Source organism: Lonchura striata, chromosome 1 (assembly GCF_046129695.1).
Source record: "Lonchura striata isolate bLonStr1 chromosome 1, bLonStr1.mat, whole genome shotgun sequence".
In the NCBI taxonomy this organism is placed as follows: domain Eukaryota; kingdom Metazoa; phylum Chordata; class Aves; order Passeriformes; family Estrildidae; genus Lonchura; species Lonchura striata.
In genome coordinates, this window is record NC_134603.1 from 129,505,086 (window position 1) to 129,523,004 (window position 17,919).

Below are 17,919 nucleotides of genomic sequence, written 5' to 3' on the forward strand. Positions count from 1 at the left end.
TAGAATTTTTTGTCTTACATTTTCATATTGAAGTAACTACTAAGATTAATTAAAGTATAATTTAAGATTGATTAAAAGTATCCCAATATAATATACTTATTTGAATGTAAACTACTATCATAAATAATGTAGCTGAGTGTATTTATTTCCTAACCTTACATATTTTGCATTTTTTGTCTTTGTTTTGAAGATTACAGTTAAGGATCTACCCACTGCCTATTGTTACTCATTTACTGACCCTCATATAATTACTTTTGATGGAAGGTAATTACTGGCTTGCTGCTCTTAAAATTAAATATGTTGGGGGTTTTCTGGGTGGATTTTGGGGATTGTGTTTTATTTCTTTAATTATTCCTATATTTATTCTAAATCTGTAGTGATGATACAAGTAAGCTGTAGTTTCCTGCAATTGACCGACAATTTTTGTTTACACTAAGGATTAATGTGTTTTAGTTGGTAAAAGCTTGCCAGTCATGAAGAGGCTTGTAATATTTGCATTTTACAGGCAAGTTGTGGGGTTGTGGCAAGGGAATGGAGCAAATGGATAGGAGGAGTGGTAGCTATGAAGTCTGTTGACTGCAAAAAATAGAAATGTTCATATATTAAATATGAACCCTGATAAAATTATTGAGTAAAAAAAACTTCTATTGCAAAGATGTTTCCAAATAAAGCATAATTTCCCTATTTCTATGTGTCAGTATCTGAATCCTTGCAAGGATCAACTTACTAGAAGCTGTCTGCTGTCTGTGTAGCATTTTGCTGCCTTTATTAGTGGCATTGAAAGCAACTTACTGACTGCTGCCACTTGCACATTACTGGCCAAAAAGCATTTTGAAGTGAAAACAGCTTTCATTGCAACAGCTGGTTTTGGTGTGCTTCTTTCTTACAAGGTATTTCTGATTCACAAAGGATGTCTGAACAAACACAGACTTTGCACCTGGGAGTTTTATACTCTTTGTTCAGCAGAAGCACATTTCAATCAGCAGGGTGAGAAGACGTGGATATGTTGCCTTCAAAGAAGGATGTTCAACCCACACATGATAACAGAAGGGGAAATAAAAGTTGTGATTGGTTCTCTGATAGAGCTTTGACTACTACTACTAATAAAGCCAATGGGCTTATCCTAAGCTTGCAGTTTCTCCTTCAGTGGAAGTTTTAGGAATGTCTTAACTGGGCATTGTAACCATGGATACATTGTGATCAAGCTTTCTCATGAAGCAGTGTTTTACTGTTTCTCTGCAGCATCTATAAGCATGATGCTGCAGAAAAAAAACTTATTTTTTTTAAGGATAAATTATGTTGCTACTTTATTTTACAAACTGAGGAAACAAATTACCTACTGAAATATGGACAATCCGATGCAGTCCCAGTAGTGCAGCCATCTGCAGTTTGTCTGCTGCCCCATTATACACAAAGCAAATTGACAGTCTACAATCAACTGTCAAATGCCATTTATAGCCAAGAGGCTATTAAACTTACAGCAAAAGTTTGGGGGTTTTCTTTCTGTTTTTTTTTTTCTCTATTTTTTTTCTTGCTGCTGAATCATTAAATTGGCTATTTTAACCTTGCTTCAGGGGACAGATGGCTAACCCTAAGGAAAAAAAGCAAGTTGCTATTTATGGTTTTCATCTTAAATGATCATTGGGAATAAGCACTCCCCATCTCCATCTTAATAAAGCAGACCTTTTTAAAAGGATGCGACTTTCTAAATAATTTTGTCAAAAGTACTTCTGCAGTTTTCAGCATCTGCCCCCACATGCACACTGCTATGCATCTTATTGCTCTCACTGCATAGGTGTAGGATTGTAGAAACACAAAGGTTGAGAAGTACTCTCCATATGCATTGTTAGAATCAAAGAATGCAGTAGCTTCATGCTTATGTTTCCATTCACAGCCATTGTCTACATATATTCCACTCATGATCCTTCTTTTCTGCTGAAAAAATAAGGTTTTGTTTTTTAAAATTTAGAGCTGCTCAGAGGGAGGTTTGATGGTGTTTGCTTAGGATAAAGCTGTGTTTTGCTCTATGAGCTGTACTGTTTTTTTCTGACTTGGGAAAATGAGTTTCAGTATCAATGTTCACCAAATAGTAGAAATCTGCTTGAAAATAAAGTTGCTGACAAGTAGTGATACAGTTATTTCACAACCAAAGTGATATCATGTGCTATACTTTTGATTCCAGAGTCTATGACAATTTTAAAACAGGAACATTTGTTCTCTATAAGAGTACATCTCGAGATTTTGAAGTTCATGTTCGCCAGTGGGACTGTGGAAGTCTTCACTACCCAGCATCCTGCAACTGTGGCTTTGTTGCTAAGGAAGGAAGTGATATAATTGCATTTGACATGTGCAGTGGTCAGCTCCATGAATCACAGCCACACTTATCTGTAATAAACAGAGACACAGCAGGAAGCAATGTCAGAATCACTGAATCCTACCTAGGAAGAAAAGTAACAGTAAGTGGTAAATAATCGCTTACAGAATAGGAAAAATAAAAGCTCATGTTTCTCATGAGGCTGTCTTCAATCTCTTTTTAGGTTTTGTTTTCTTCTGGAGCTTTCGTTCGTGCTGATGTGAGTGAATGGGGAATGAGCCTCACACTTAGGGCACCCAGTTCAGATTACAGACATACAGTGGGACTCTGTGGCACCTTTGATGGAAATGCAGAGAATGACTATCACACTGCAAGTGGCATGGAAATCCCAAACCATGCTAATGGTCCTTTTTCTTTTATTAAGGAATGGAGGTAACAAAATGCTTCTGTTGATAAATCTAATGTCATCATTTTTGGTTCTGCCTTTCCTTCACACTCTTAAAAACTTGTCAGAATAATAAAAAGAAAAATCTCCTTAAGTTTTTAAGTTGATACTAGAATGTCATAATTACATTACATAATTAATTTAAGAGAAAATTTAAACTGAATTGCCAAATAAGTAGTTAAGCACTATGATGTAAGATTAGTTTGATTTGGTTTGGAACAAAGTACCAAAGTATACAGAAAATATCCACTCATCTCAATTATTTTATAAGTTACTCTTGAAGTTTTGTGTTTTAACTGTTGTTTAAATATACCTGTGTGCTGCAGACTTATGCTATAGAAACATGAAACAACAAAGAACAAAAAAAAATTAATACTTCAGTAACACAAAGAAAATAGTTCAGATGATACAGTTTAGCCTTTTCCTTTCCTCACTAGAATTTTACCAGGAGAGAGCTTGTTTGACAAGACACCTGCTTCATTTACATCTTCTAGAAAAATGTTATTCTGTGACTGTACACTTGAAGATGCCAGATTTTATCAACCAGCAAACAATCTGGAGACAGTTACTCAGTCAGAACCTCCTTTGTCTTGTAAAGAAAGTGAAAATGGTAGATTTCTTTCTTTGATACCAGGACTGGATGTCACTGCTGAGTATCTTGGTCCTGCTGATCTTGTCAGGGGCTTAAAGAAACGTTCATCTACACATGAAATGGATTCATCTACAGTTTTGCAGAGGCAGAATAAAGAAACCAAACTTCACAAAACATCACTATTAAACTCACATCTCTCTGCCACCTCAGAGGGAAATACTGGTACAGAAAGAGAGGGAAGTTCAAACTTAGACATTAGGAGAAATTCTCACCATTACAGGAGTCGTTTTCACAGAAATCAATCTGCTACAAGTAGAGGGAAGCGCCAAAATTATTATGAATACCATCCAGTATTCATCTTCCAAAGCCTCAGCCAAACAGATTTAGAGGGATATAGTTACTTTTTCCCAGAGGACCATGCCACTGACACAGATGAGAAGCTCCTTCCTTCTTGGCCCACACCTTCAGGCCTCACTGAATCTAGTGCTTTGTTCCTGTGCCAGCAGGCAGTAGCTAATTCCAGCATAGGAAGGTCCTGTGGTGCCCTCCTTGGCCGGCGAACAGGGGATGCCATCAGTATGTGCATTAAAGATCTGCTGCTGAAAGATGACCTTGGTTGGGCAGAAGCTTCCTTAGCTCTGCTGGAGAATGAATGTGAGAAAAGAATTTTAGAAGAAATAAATTACAGCCCACAGGAACTTGAAGAGTCAGTTGAGAGCCTCCTTACTGCTTTGAAGTGTCCCAGTCTCTGCAGTGGTAATGGAGAGTGTACAGAATGGGGCTGTGCATGTTTTCAAGGCTACAGCTCGTATGACTGCAGCGTACTGTCTGGTAAGTGGGGGGAAATGAGATTTACTTCAATAATGTTCTCAGTGTTTGTGCAAAGTGTATTTGCTGCCTTTCTCTCCTGCTTTTGTACATGGGCAAGGGTTCTCAATTATTTAATTACAGTTTACTACAGCTGTAATTATTTTGCATTCAGCTTTCTTCTTTCCAAGGCCAAAACATAAGCTTAGTTTCTAATAGGTCAGATTTAAAAAGTCACTTTGAAATGCAGAGTGTAGCCCCAAGAGACTGTCAATATTTCCACATGCTATCTCTTTCAGGGAAAATATGCCACATTCATCCCTCCCCTAGTTTTTTATAGTTTATGTGATCCTTTAATGAGTTTATTAAATCTCAATGGGATGTTTTTGTCTTCGGTGATGTAACATCTCTGTAAGCTAACTGTTAGGATGGGAGGAGAATTAGTAGTAAAGAAAAAAGAGCTGTAACAAATAGTGCTGGGCAGGGTTTTTTTCATTTTCAGTAGGTAAGATATTCACTAAAAATTCAGTTGAACAATTACACTGGAAAAATACTATCAATGTCAAAACTCTTTCAAAATAAAACGTGTTAATATTTTGTTTTGCAATCATGTTTTTGTTTTAATGACTTACTTAAGAGCAAATAGAGAAAGAGGGAATAGAATAAAAAGAAATGTTTGACTCCCAGAGGAATAAAGCTGGTTTTGCCTTGTAAAAACTGTTTTTGAGTGCTCTGATCTGTCAGTTTATTTCCTGAAGTAACTTCCATCTCAGACTTTTTTTAGGTTTATTTTTTGTGGGTTTTTTTTTTGTTTGCTTTTGGTTTTGTTTAGTTTGGTTTTTTGTTCTTGGGAGTTTTTTTTTTTTTTTTGTTTTTGTTTTTAATAAAAAATAATCCCTATATAAATTATTGCATAACTGCCTCCTTTCCAGTTCCTATTTCTAAGGCCTTAGTTTCATTTCAGTTTTATTCTGGAAGTCTGATGTAAAGAACCATAGTTGAGAAAGCAAAATATATATTCACAAGTGTTTGTTACTAGTTGAAATTTCTCTTTTTCCTAATACTGAGGTTCCAAGAGAAGACAGAAGCCTAGCTTTCAATTTAAAGTTTCAGTGTAACAATGTAAAGTCTTTCTGTTTATGCTTCCCTTCAGCTGTTCACAGATTTTCTTGTTTACATAGTTTTCATGGTTGGATAGAAAAATAAACATACTGCATAATGTAAATACATATGAATGAGTTCTCATACTAGCATTCCTTGTCTAATCTCTGCTTCCAAGACCAGGCTCCAGAAATTACAGAGCTGGAGAATGCTGGGCTGTGTGACATTCGACAGTATGACTGCACATCTGTGAGAGTGTTTGGACATGGCTTCAGGGACTCATTGAACCTGAAATGTGAAATCATCAAATTGCAAGTAGGTCTCCCTGAATAGCGACAATTACATTTTAAACTTCTTAGAGAACAAGGGACAAAATGTCAAACATATTATTCATTGATGTGGGCACAGCCCAATGGTTTCGTGGAAGCTAAAAGCAAAGGCACTCAGCACTTTGCAGCAAACACTCAAGAGTTTGCAAGATCGCCATTTCCTCCATGATAAGAGAAATACAAAACATAATGGGAATGTTCAGCAGCTGGGAGGGAGATAACAGCACACAGCAGCTATCCATCAGAAGAGGGCAAGGGCATTCCTATTAGTAACAACCAGCACATCGTTGTATTTTTAAGTGCTTATGGAGAGGAATAGAAGTACCACTTCTTTGAAAAAGGACAGCAAGGTTAAAGCCATTACTAGATTTCTGTCTCAAATCTAATGCTTGAAATAGCCTTTTATAAACATAATAAATCTATTAGGAAAAAGATAAAGGTGTTTTTGATACATTGTCCATTTCCCAGATGTAGAATACCATGGCTATTTAATGATATATGTCAGGTTTGAAACAGGAGATTTAAAAATGTTTCACTGTAAACTTAAGGGGAATTTGTGTAGAGAGACTTTTGTTGCTCATTGTTACAAAAAGTTTTCAAGGCAAATATATAAGCAATTTACAAGTTGTAGCCTAGAATAAATGGTCAGTATACAAGTTTTTATGTCATGTTAGACATGAGAACAAAAAAAAACTAGAAGTAAAACTGTATTTTATTGGTGTGATGATGGAGGGGGTGAAAGCTGGCGAAAGGGGAACCATTTAATGGTAAATTTTGTTCCTGAGACAATAATTTTCCTTAGCTATTTCCAGCAAATGCTGAAATTATTTTGACAGATTAGGCAATTCTGGCTATAGATTTTTCTTAAACTCTATATGTATCCACTCAAGTTGGCTTGAAATGATGGTCGAGAGTAAATTTATGCTCCCCTTATAATAAAAGACTTTTAGACCAAGCTCACAGTAAGACAGTTATTGCGAGTTCACTTATCACAGTTTGAAATGTCTCAGTTTTAACTCATGGCAAGTGTTGTGGTTTGACACGGAAAGATAATTTTTTCCGGAAGGAAGAGGTCAATTTAGATATTGACCAATTGAAAGTAGACACGCCTTTGAGAACACAGAGGGGTTGAAAGCAGAATTCTCAGGGGAACTCGCTCTCTTTGGTTCCGGTCAGCGTGCAGTGCAAACCTCCCCTGCCCAGCCATGAGCTGGGTGGGGGAGGGGAAGCCCATGACTTGAGAAAGATAAGCCGAAAGTCCCAAGGGTAGTGAAAGGACTGGAATCGGGCTGGCTTCTGCAGATAGAAGGGTGGAAGAAATCTGGGATGTCTCTATTTTCCCCCCCTAGAGTTCTTTTCCCGAGAGGGAGAGAGAAAGCCGCAGGGAAGGAGGAGCGGGGGGAGCTGCTGCAAGGTGTCTAGTCGTGTGGGAGTTGTTAAATGTCTGGACATTGAGCCATCTTGAGAGTTCGGACTTTTAACCTTTCTTTGAAAAATGAAAGCTTTATAAATTTTCCTTTTCCTTTTAGATCTTTGTGTGTTTTTTTTCCCCTTCTTTAGTTTTCTCTTTTCTTTTGTAGTAGTAGTTTAATAAAGTTTTTTTTCCTGTTATCAAGCTTGGGCCTGCTTTGCTCTATTCTAGATTCCACTTCACAGCATTCAAGGTAAGGATCACATTTTCATGGGAGCACTGGCGTTGTGCCAGTGTCAAACCATGACAGCAAGATATTCTGAAATTTCATGGTGGTGCTGCATTTGGCTCCTAACACAAAAACTTCCTAATTAGTCACTTTTAATGATGATCATCTCACTGACAAGAGCCATTTTACTGCTGTTAGCTGCAGTTGAGGAGAAAGCTGTAAATTTTTTCCTTGAGAATACAAAAGAAAGGAAGTTTGGGGTTTTGTTTTTTGTTTAGTTTTTCAGGCCGGAGAAATAGTGAATTTAAGGAAATGTCAATGGACTTGCAACAATATAGAACTGCACATATTTTGAGATTGAATTTAAATGATCAAAACTTTGTAGAAGAGGCATTTTGACAGAATTTAGAATTTCTTTTCAGTATTTTCACTTTTGAAATGTTAAATCAAACCTATTGTTCATGGGCTGTCTTACCCAGTTTAGGGTAGATACTTGATAGAGATTTGGGTAGGAAATGCCCAGGAGCCTATGATTACAGAGATAGAGAATTTAAATGTAAAGGATGAGAATATGTTTAATCTCTGCAAAACAAAAATACTGTTTTATTTCCTTCTGTTTTACACTGAACTCCACTTTCCATGAACCTTATGAGTTGGATTGCCTGCAGATCTGAAGGCTTTTTAATTGGTTTTTGAAAAGTTAAACTGTTTCTGAAAAAATTATCTGAACTTGCCTCCATCTTGTAACAAAAGGTTTTTGAAGAAGTAGTCTGTATCACATTTAAAAGGTTACAGTACTAAATACACTCAAAATTACATATTTAGAAATATTTATCTTTTATACTTAGCTTTGCTGTGAATTTCTTAAATTAGTATAGGGTGAAAGAAAAAAATAAGTGGTTGGAACAGAAACAGCATATATGTCTTTTTAGCAAAAGTGTTTCTTTTTCTGTTAAAAAAAAAAAGGCAAGGCCTTTATCACAGATGACTCTCCATGTGAAGATTGGGATTGAATAAATGTTTTGATTGGCTCCAATAACTAAAAAAAAAATGCAAGCTCAGTAAAAACTACTCAAGCTCAAAATCCTTTTTACTTGCTGTTCTCTTGGTTCTTAGTCTGCCTGGATTCTTAGTTCAATTTCATTTTATTTATTTTCCATATGCTTAGCCCTGCTTCCACATCAATGCTTCAGTCAAATAAGATTATCATCCTTATTCTGTTATCTTGAACTCTCAAGGTGGGTCTTTGGATGCCCTGTCCTCACAGTAGTTTAGAAGAAAGGTCTGTGGGTCAATGTTGTCTTGTTCCATCGAACAACCTATTGGCTTGTACAAGGGCTAAATGGCCAACTGCCAGCATTGCCCTGGCACCCAGAATGATTCCTGAGCCCTGCCAAAACCCTCATCTCTTCCTTTGACTAAAGCCTGTCCTGGCATGGGAGCAGAGATGGAGTGGAGCAGACGCACTCGATGTCAGATCAGTGGTGTTTGGGGATCACCCACTGCTTCACCCTCCTGTTCCCTTCCAGCTGGAAGGATTGTTTGTCCTTGGCAATGCAGTGCCAGAGGACCATGGATCAGGAAAGACTTCCCTGCCTGCTTGTCTGCAGTAGCAGGCTTAGGTAAAAATCTGTGTGTGAAAATACTGTCATCTAATATTTTCCACCACATTCTGATCCAGATACATTAGACTGGCTCAAACACTATGCAATACATAGGGAGTTTTTCTCTGGTAAAAAAGTTTTTGTGATGTATGTCAGTGAAAAACACATTTTCTGTCTTCACATTCAGTATAGTGACAAACAATGGATTCCTGGAGAACCTCTAACTATGCCAGCTGCTTTCCAAAATGCCAGGAGTGTTGTCTGCCAGTTACCAAGTGATAGCCAGCAGTATGATGTCATGGATGTGGTTGATGACAAACCCATTGCCAGATGGCAAATAAAGGTACTCTCAGAAATTTCAAATATTCACTTACAAATGTTCCTATTAAGATGAAAATGTGTCACATAGATATTATCCTTTATTTAATGGTACTAAAGGGAGAAGTCAACTTGTTTAACTTGGGGTCTCAGTCTTGTTGCCTAAGCTGAAGTGTCAAGTGGTTTTTGACAGTGTTCTCTTGCAAGGGGACTGGTAGATACAACCTAGGTCCTGCAGAGACAAACATTCTTCAAGAGTAGAAGTTAAAGGCCAAGTAGTTACCCTAGAATATTTCAAATTACCTTGGATCCATCTTTGGTAGAACTGAGTTGAGCTCAGCCACAAGTACAAATCCCTGTGAGCAGATATCTGAGCTCTCATACAGATGGAGTCAATAAGGTCAATAGAGCCTACACAGAATTCAATTTACCTTACACACTGACGTGTGGCTGGTCAAAATCTGCCTAGACTCCTTGGCAGGTTTGATTAGATTTCTGATGACTTTTGTGAGGGTTTAGACACCTGCACTTGGGTGTCTATTAATTAGTGGGAGCTCATGATAGGAGACTAGGTTGGTCTATCAATACCTGTATCAGTTAATCCATTTTTACTGCTCACCTTTCAGATTTCTAATGATGGATTTATTTATAGCAATTCTAAAACAATGATATTATATGATGGAGCCTGTCAGGTGTGTGAATCACAAGAATCTGGGTTATGTACATTAAAGGTATGTGTTTCACTACTCTCTATTATAAAAATACACATTTTTTTAGGCTGAAAACTAATCTAGAAAAATCAGCAGAACATACCTGTTCCTGTTTCTAGCAGGGATTTTCAATCACAGAAAGAGAAGCTGAGATGAGGCAATTTTAAATGTAAAAAATCAAACCAAAAGTTCTTCATATAATTACCAAGTAAAACCAAACTTGCTATTAGTTGTTTAGATTTAAAAGCAAGCTTCATTGTTTAATAGAAGTGCAGAATTATTAGATTTTATTTGATACTTACAAACTCATAACCAGTTTGATAACCAAAGCAATTAATGAATCACATTTTCATTTCTCTAAAAGGAGAAAACGTGCAACATAGATGGACTCTGTTATGGTGAAGGAGACACAAATCCTACCAGCCCTTGCTTACTGTGCAGACCTGACTTATCAAAGTTAACTTGGTCAGTTGTTGAAAGTAAGTTCTAAATAGTATTTTTAATACCAAATAGTTGAAAGTCTGCAAAGTTTTTAACTTTAAGATAATGATATTTTAAGTTTAACTAGGTAAGTGTTTTGGCATTTCTATTATTATTTATATCTTTGAAAATTCTGAGAATTATATTGTCGTTTCCAGACTATATATGTAATATTTTAATTTACTTTCCCTGATTCTCCTACTGTAGCAATTACAAATAACTAATGAAGATTAACAACTTTCAGTCTAATTATTACTTTGGAGTCTTGATATTAAGCACAACTACATCCATATATGTTTGTCTTCAACATATAGGTTTAACAGGTATTTTTCAACAAATTTTTCTGATTACAAACAAGTGGAGATCACAAATGAAATTAAATTATACCATATATTTTAGACACTTAATATCTGGGCATCATTTACATTGATGGCATAGATACATGGCCTAAATACTTGAAAGTACATCCAAGACTGCTGTACTCCAGTCCAGTTAGAAACCATACAATGAAGGGAAAACAAGTATAAATTTTTCATTTTCCTTCTCTGTAGTACAAAGTTGCAACATAGAAGTTGCAGCTCTTTTGGTGCAGATTTTAGTCTTTGGATATACACATCACCTTGGCCCCTTCACCAAACAGAATGTTTCTTGGAGCTTTCATATTTGCCATCCAGCCTGTCCTGCCAACCCCAGTCTATACCATCACAAATACAAGCATCATATCAGTGTCTTCATGAGTGAATGACTTATGAAATCAAGATTCTGCCTTGATTAGAAAAGGTCCTGTCTGGATGGCACTTTTGGTGCCTGTCTTGGTGAATCCTGTCCCATTTCAAACTTGTATTGAAAGCCAAGGTAGGTATAACTATTCTACAAGCATGAGATGTGAAAGGAAGGAATGAAATGAAACTCATCCAGCAGATGTCAAGGGATCAAGGGATTGCCATGTTATAGACTGGAATTCAGTATAGCCAAAGTCAGAAATGAGAGAACGAAAATCAGAGGCAGCACTCCAAACCTAAGGAGCACAACCTCTTCCACAAGGAGGATGATGTCAGAAATGAGACACTGATGATGCCTTCTTTTTCCTTCATGGCTTTTGCTACAGTGGGTGGGTTCCTGCTTGCAGCTGTCACTGGTTAGCATTGAAAATATCAAGTATTTTTCCTGTGCCATTCAAATGACATTAGAATTTAAGAAAAATAAGTATGTGAGATTTCTTTAGTAGAAAGATACATTAGTTTTCGTTTTTATAAGTATGTTGTAACTTTTCCTTAGAGGAGGAAAATATCTCCTTTGTTACAGGTAACCAGCCTCCAGTGCTTGAAACTTTTCAGGGTATGCTACAGACATTTTATGGAGAAGATTTTTTATATCAGTTTTTGGCTTCAGATCCAGAGGGCTCTGCTATTCATTTCACATTGGATTCTGGTCCAGAAGGTGCCAGTCTTTCCCCATCAGGTCTCCTTTTGTGGAAAGCTGTGTCAGTGAATGTCCATAAATTGACATTTTCTTTGACAGATGACTGCAATGCAACAACCAAGGTAGAAATAGAGGTAATGAATATTACAGTAAAATGACACTTACTCATAAGATACCTAAATTATCTATTTACAGAACTCATTGCTAGTTCATTAAAAAAAAGAAAACTGTCTTATTGGGCATGTCTTGTAGGTCAGTGTAAAATCATGTGATTGCCTAAATAATGGCTCATGTGTGACAAACATTAATTTCCCACCTGGAAGTGGAAGATATCTTTGTGTGTGTGTGGCTGGATTTGAAGGTGATCTCTGTCAAGTGAATACTGATGACTGTAAACTTAACCAGTGTGGTATTGGCAGATGTGTGGATGGAATAAACAGCTATTACTGTGAATGTCCACATGAATTTCAAGGTAAATTGCTGCTTTATTTCCATGTGTTTATCATGTTTAGTAATAAATAGGAGATTTTAATTTTATGTTTACAATTTTCTTTTAAAATTTTTCACTGTAAATAACTTACTGTTGTATTATGAAGAAACTTTATGGTCTTATGGTACAAATATATTATATACTTCAAGATTTTTCTTGCATGACTATAATAGTTGTTTATTTTAGTTCATTATGAAAGCTAATTTGCATTGTTTGACTCTGCAAAGGTAAATTCATCAACACAGAGAAACACAGGAGATTCCTCCTCCAGATAAGCATGTAGTCCCCACAGCCCACCTTCTCCATGTTCTACAATAAGCAAAATACTTGATAAGAGATGAAAAAATGTGAATAGCAAACCTTATCAGCTGTTCTTATTAGATGTACTGAAGTGAATAGTTGCACTTTTTTTTTCCCTCAGCACTTGCATACATTGTACTTTTGTAAATGTACCATTAAAGTCTAGTGACACAATACTATTTAAAAAAAATAATCTGTATTTCAATGCAGGTAAAAATTGTCAAGAGGATGTAGATGAGTGTGTATCCAGTCCTTGCTTCCCTGGAGTATTTTGCTTCAATACTTTTGGTTCTTACTATTGTGGTCCATGCCCAAATAATCTGCAAGGAGATGGGAAGTCATGTCATGGTAAAATTATTTGATTTTCAGAAGAATGGTATTGTCTTATTGTCATTCAGATAAAATATCTTTGATTGTGTTTCATGTTTCTAACAGTGGCTTAGAACTCTTTCAGTAGTCAGAAAAGCAGGCCTGTGTTTCCTCTGGTGGCAATATTAGACTGTACTGGGTCAATACAGCTGTAAAACACCTTTTCTAGAGTAGAAAAAAACCGGTACAAAACACATCCCTTTTGTTTTACATCAAAGTATAATAATACAGTGGAATGTTTTTGGCATTTTTTCTTCATTATTTTCATAATATGACAAATTATTAATAAATTATTGATAAAATATATTTATATTAGATTGATTAACATAGAAATGTTTACCCATGCCAAGGCAGCTGCCAAACTTTTATTTACATGCAATTTCTGAATAACTTGTATTTTTAAAACACTCTGTTAAAAAACTTTTGAGAAATCTTTTTAACTTTTATCTACTTTCTAAATTTTGAGTTGTTTTTATGTAATAAAATTTTAACTCTGTTTATAATTTATTTAAATTTTAAAAGGTGTAGCTACTTCTGTGCACTACTAATGTGCCTTCACATCTTTTCAGAAAGTTTTGACGACATTGATATCGAAAGGAAGGATTCCACAGGAGAAACTGGAGGGAATAAAGGTGATTTTTTCCTGAAGAAAATGGAATTTCTGATTCACATACTAATAAGAATATAGCTAGCAGACAAAGTTCTAGTCAGTTTTATGCTATTCACTTTATTTTTCAGTTTGACACAATTTATTAATTACTGGAGTTCTATTCTCATCTGAAAAATGAAACTGAAATGTCAATATCAACAAATCCCTTGGGTCAGTCAAGCGATTTTATTAACAGTGTGATGTATGACACTCTTACAGTTGCCTTTTGTTTTAGTGACCAACCACTGACATAAAATAGGTAACATGGGGATAGGGACATCTGTTATATGAGATAAACAAAAGTTTATGGCATTATGTTGATTGCCATTTTCCTGTTTTAGCGCAAAGGAGAGGTGAAGGATATGGCAAGTGAATGTCTTTATTCTGAAACTCTGTAAATGCTGCTGCTGGCATTTCCAGGTCTGTGCCTGCAGGGGGTTTCTTTGTAGGAAAGTCATGTGTGTCTTTTCCCTATATCTCTGAATTGTTGGTGGGGAGGAAGAAGACTCTCTCACCACACTGCTAGTGCTGGATAATTCTTCATCAGCTGCAATGGTTTGCTTTTCAGCAGTGGGACACCACACTTTATTGCAATTCAGTAAAGTTTAACCTTTTGTAAACCATTTTCTAGTTATAAATAGATTAGGGCTTCATTCCTCCACTGCCCCATAATGCTAAAACTCCATATACAGTATTCTACCAGTCTGGGATTACAGTGCTGTGCTTCTTGCCACAAACCACACACTTTCCCTGGGCAGAATATGAAGAAGTTATCATTCATTTTGTGCTCTCTTGAATGAGGAGACTGAGTCAGTCTCTGCTGTTTATTAAACAGTTGAAACATCCCACTACTAAAGCCCATGCAGAAAGTTTAATAAAGTTGATTAAAAAGTTTGAAGAATAAAACATGGTAATACTTGTGCTACAAGTTGGTGGCTTGTTCCTCTAGAATACTGTTCATGGTGCATCAGTATGTATAAACTTCCACATAGATGTGATTTTATCTCTGCTTCTAGTGCTTAGACACACTGATGAACCCTATGTAATACCTTTTCTTTTAATTCTTTCAGTTATCTAGTTAAAAGCAATATATGGAGCTGATAATCTGCTGACAGTAAATCTGTTTATTGACCTAATATGGGAAAATCTCTTCTGCTATAAATTGTGCCTCCTATAAATCATGTTTTATACTTATCATCCAGCTAAGAAAAGGCTGGAAGATAAGGACAGGAGAGGTTGTAATCAGAATACCTTGATCTTCCCTAATTCTTCCAGTTAGGTTCTACTGCATACTTATATTCTGACATAGAACAAGGAGAGATTTCCTGAAGCACAGAATGAATGGGCTGTATGTTTATCTGTTCAGAAAATATTCCTCACCCTCAAAGGCAAAAAAAGTCTGATGGTATTCACATATTTCTTCCCCTTTTCTTTCTAATATACTGTAGGTTTTCAACCATCATCCTTTGAGAATGTTTTAAACATGTCGAGTTATATTCCCAGTTCTACACGTGTCCCAAAGAGATTTATTTCTACAGAAATGGTCGGTAGCAGCACACCACCAGCCTCCACGGTAAAAACAATGACCTCCTGGAAGACACCTGACTCTCAAAGAAGTGCTTCTGTACAACCTGTGGTTACTGGAAACATTGCTCATGCTCTAGGCACCATCAGTGGTCACCTTGCTGATGGGGCAAACAATTCTTTGATACATGCTGTAAAGGCTGCATCTTCAAGGAGCCATGCTATGTCACCTGAGAAGAAAACCAGGGCACAAGCTGAGGCCTTCAGCTATGTAGAGAGCAGCAGGAAGACTTCCCCTAGCAGCAGAGCAAGTATAAGCCAAGGACATTCATTGCCAAACAAAGCATTCAAAGGTGGAAATGCTCAAAGAGTTCTGCACCTATTAGCTAAGCATCAAGGGAGTAATTTACCTTTTACCCTTGTGGAAGTCACTGTCCCTCCAAAAATGCTTCCTGAAGAATTGAATGAAACCATGATTCCTAAAGCAGTGACCTGTTCTGATTTACCCTGTTTTCCTGGTGTACCCTGTGAGCCAAGGCAGGATGGAAGTGTCAAGTGTGGTCGTTGTCCTTATGGTTATTATGGAGATGGCTTCACTTGTAGAGGTATTGCAAATTGTTGCACTTAAATGCTTTGAAGAAAAGAATCTTGAGATGTCTTCATATCTTGCAAGCATATTGTTACTGTATTATGAGTGGAAAGTGTAGTGTATTGAATTTTCTCATTTTCATTATTAATATTGGCATAGCCTACAGGCTTTTAGTTGTATGGATGCACTTAAAATACTTTGCTGATGCATCTTAGACTCTGCATTTATGAGCAGCAACATCATGGATTCTCTGTGATCTGTTCACTACATTAGGCAAGACACAATGTGCTGAAATGCCACTTTCATTTTCCTTATTCCCTTCTTTGTTTTCTTCATTGCCTTTCAGCAAGATGTAGACAACCCTGTGGCAAAAATATGGAGTGTGTGGCACCCAATATTTGTAAATGCAAGCCTGGTTATGCTGGTCTTAACTGTCAGGCTGGTGAGTATGGCATGTTAATTTTGCCTGTGGTAACTCATATGCACAAATTCATGATTTGCAGAGTGCCATAGATTTTTTTTTTTACAGCTTTATGCAGACCTGATTGCAAAAACCATGGGAAATGCATTAAGCCCAACATCTGTGAGTGTTTACCTGGATACAGTGGCTCCACCTGTGAGGAAGGTAAATGTAACAGTCTTTGCTTTTAAATCCATAACTACCCAAAGGATGCTGTGAACAACTCCCATGACTGTTTGTTCTGACTGCATGAAGATGTGTTCACTGTCACTTCAACAGAATTCTTGAGTTACGTTTTGGTGTATGTCCTGATTTTCTTGATAACCACTCTAAATGTTGCTTACGATTGGATACTCCTAAATTTAGCTTTCACGTTAAGTAGAGCAGTTCACCAGTTTAGCCTTTAAGCTAAACACTCCTGAAGAGTGGGAAGCACAGTCTGGAAATCTTGTTAGCTTTCTTTTATTCAGGGTGACCACCACTGCTGGGACTCTGTACTATTGAAGTGGGTTGCACTTATTACTTACTCTTGTCAAAAGGCATACATAAACGGTATTGCATATATTTCCTTATTTTATTTCCAGTTTTTTGCTCACTGACAGTTATTAACATTTCATTTTTTTTATAAAGCATAACCAATCCATGCATCTTTCTAGAGGCAATTTTTTTGAACATAATTCTGTATCTGCAGCACATTGTAAACCACCGTGTCAAAATGGAGGCACATGCTTGGCCAGAAATCTCTGCACCTGCCCATATGGTTTTGTGGGACCAAGATGTGATACAAGTAAGCAAAAGAGAATAAGAGAAAAATACACTGCATTTTTCCTGTTCTTCAGGAGCAAGAAAGCAATTTATGGTTTAAATTTTTTATGCCTTCTGTCTAATGCTAGCAAATTACATAATACCTGTGCCTCTTTGAAAGTTCCCATACCTGGGCTTTTTGAAAATGAAGTAATATTTGCACATAACTGTGAAAACATAATGCACTATAAAAGCTGCAAATATTTTATATTTTATTATTCACAAGCATGGAAAAAATTGAGTACATTGTGTATGTGATATTACCTTTAGAAAAACACGCAGATGTTTCATATGTCCTGACAGTTTTTTAACTTCTATTAGCTCAGATTGATTAGATACTGGGGTACATTCAGAAGCTGGTGTCAGTGAATGGTGTGTCAGAAAGACTGGGATACAGGAAAATTTAATTCAGAACCACATTATGGTGTCTTTTCTCCTTTTACCTGGCCTGAAAATTGAAAAATTTGCTAAATTGTCTTTTACATACCAAATCATGCATGAGTAATTTGTATCCTTCAGAGAATCCAAATTTAGACATGCTGTTTGTATATTGTTCACCTGAATGTACCATTGCATTATTGACCCTGAATTCAGAAAATCCTTTGTCTCCTCCTCAAATCCCAGGACTTCTGGTTTTTAGTTTTTCTTGTTCTAATTTCAATTCTGACAAAAAAATGCTGCTCTTTGTGAAGGAGTACTAAAGAGAATGAGATGTTTTCCTGAAGAAATTATTAATGGTTTTCCCCAGATGTGAAATTTTAATTGCTTGTCAGTCTCATGTTCCTGTGTGCATGCAGCTGCACTTGTATTATGTAACACAGTCCATTTGTCTCTTAGTATTTCATTTCTCATTTGGTTTAGAATTTTTATCTAAAAGTCTACATTTTTAACACTAAATATAGCTAGACCATGGATATGTGCATGGAAAGACATTTTATTTACCTTTGTCATCTGTGCTTGCTGTTACAGATT

The 17,919-nt window shown here is 36.4% G+C and overlaps 1 protein-coding gene across 1 annotated transcript in view; it reads left to right on the plus strand.

Moving 5' to 3' along the window:
* The window catches only part of VWDE (von Willebrand factor D and EGF domains), a 33,183-nt gene that overhangs the window by 8,054 nt on the left and 7,210 nt on the right, over window positions 1-17,919 (plus strand). The window contains exons 8-23 of the mRNA XM_077782559.1: window positions 191-264; window positions 2,183-2,456; window positions 2,538-2,746; window positions 3,197-4,182; window positions 5,438-5,574; window positions 9,020-9,175; window positions 9,777-9,881; window positions 10,225-10,339; window positions 11,646-11,896; window positions 12,015-12,234; window positions 12,763-12,900; window positions 13,491-13,553; window positions 15,019-15,699; window positions 16,030-16,125; window positions 16,213-16,308; window positions 16,835-16,930. Coding sequence (XP_077638685.1) covers window positions 191-264; window positions 2,183-2,456; window positions 2,538-2,746; window positions 3,197-4,182; window positions 5,438-5,574; window positions 9,020-9,175; window positions 9,777-9,881; window positions 10,225-10,339; window positions 11,646-11,896; window positions 12,015-12,234; window positions 12,763-12,900; window positions 13,491-13,553; window positions 15,019-15,699; window positions 16,030-16,125; window positions 16,213-16,308; window positions 16,835-16,930 — 3,697 coding nt within the window. The remainder of the gene's footprint in view (window positions 1-190; window positions 265-2,182; window positions 2,457-2,537; window positions 2,747-3,196; window positions 4,183-5,437; window positions 5,575-9,019; window positions 9,176-9,776; window positions 9,882-10,224; window positions 10,340-11,645; window positions 11,897-12,014; window positions 12,235-12,762; window positions 12,901-13,490; window positions 13,554-15,018; window positions 15,700-16,029; window positions 16,126-16,212; window positions 16,309-16,834; window positions 16,931-17,919) is intronic.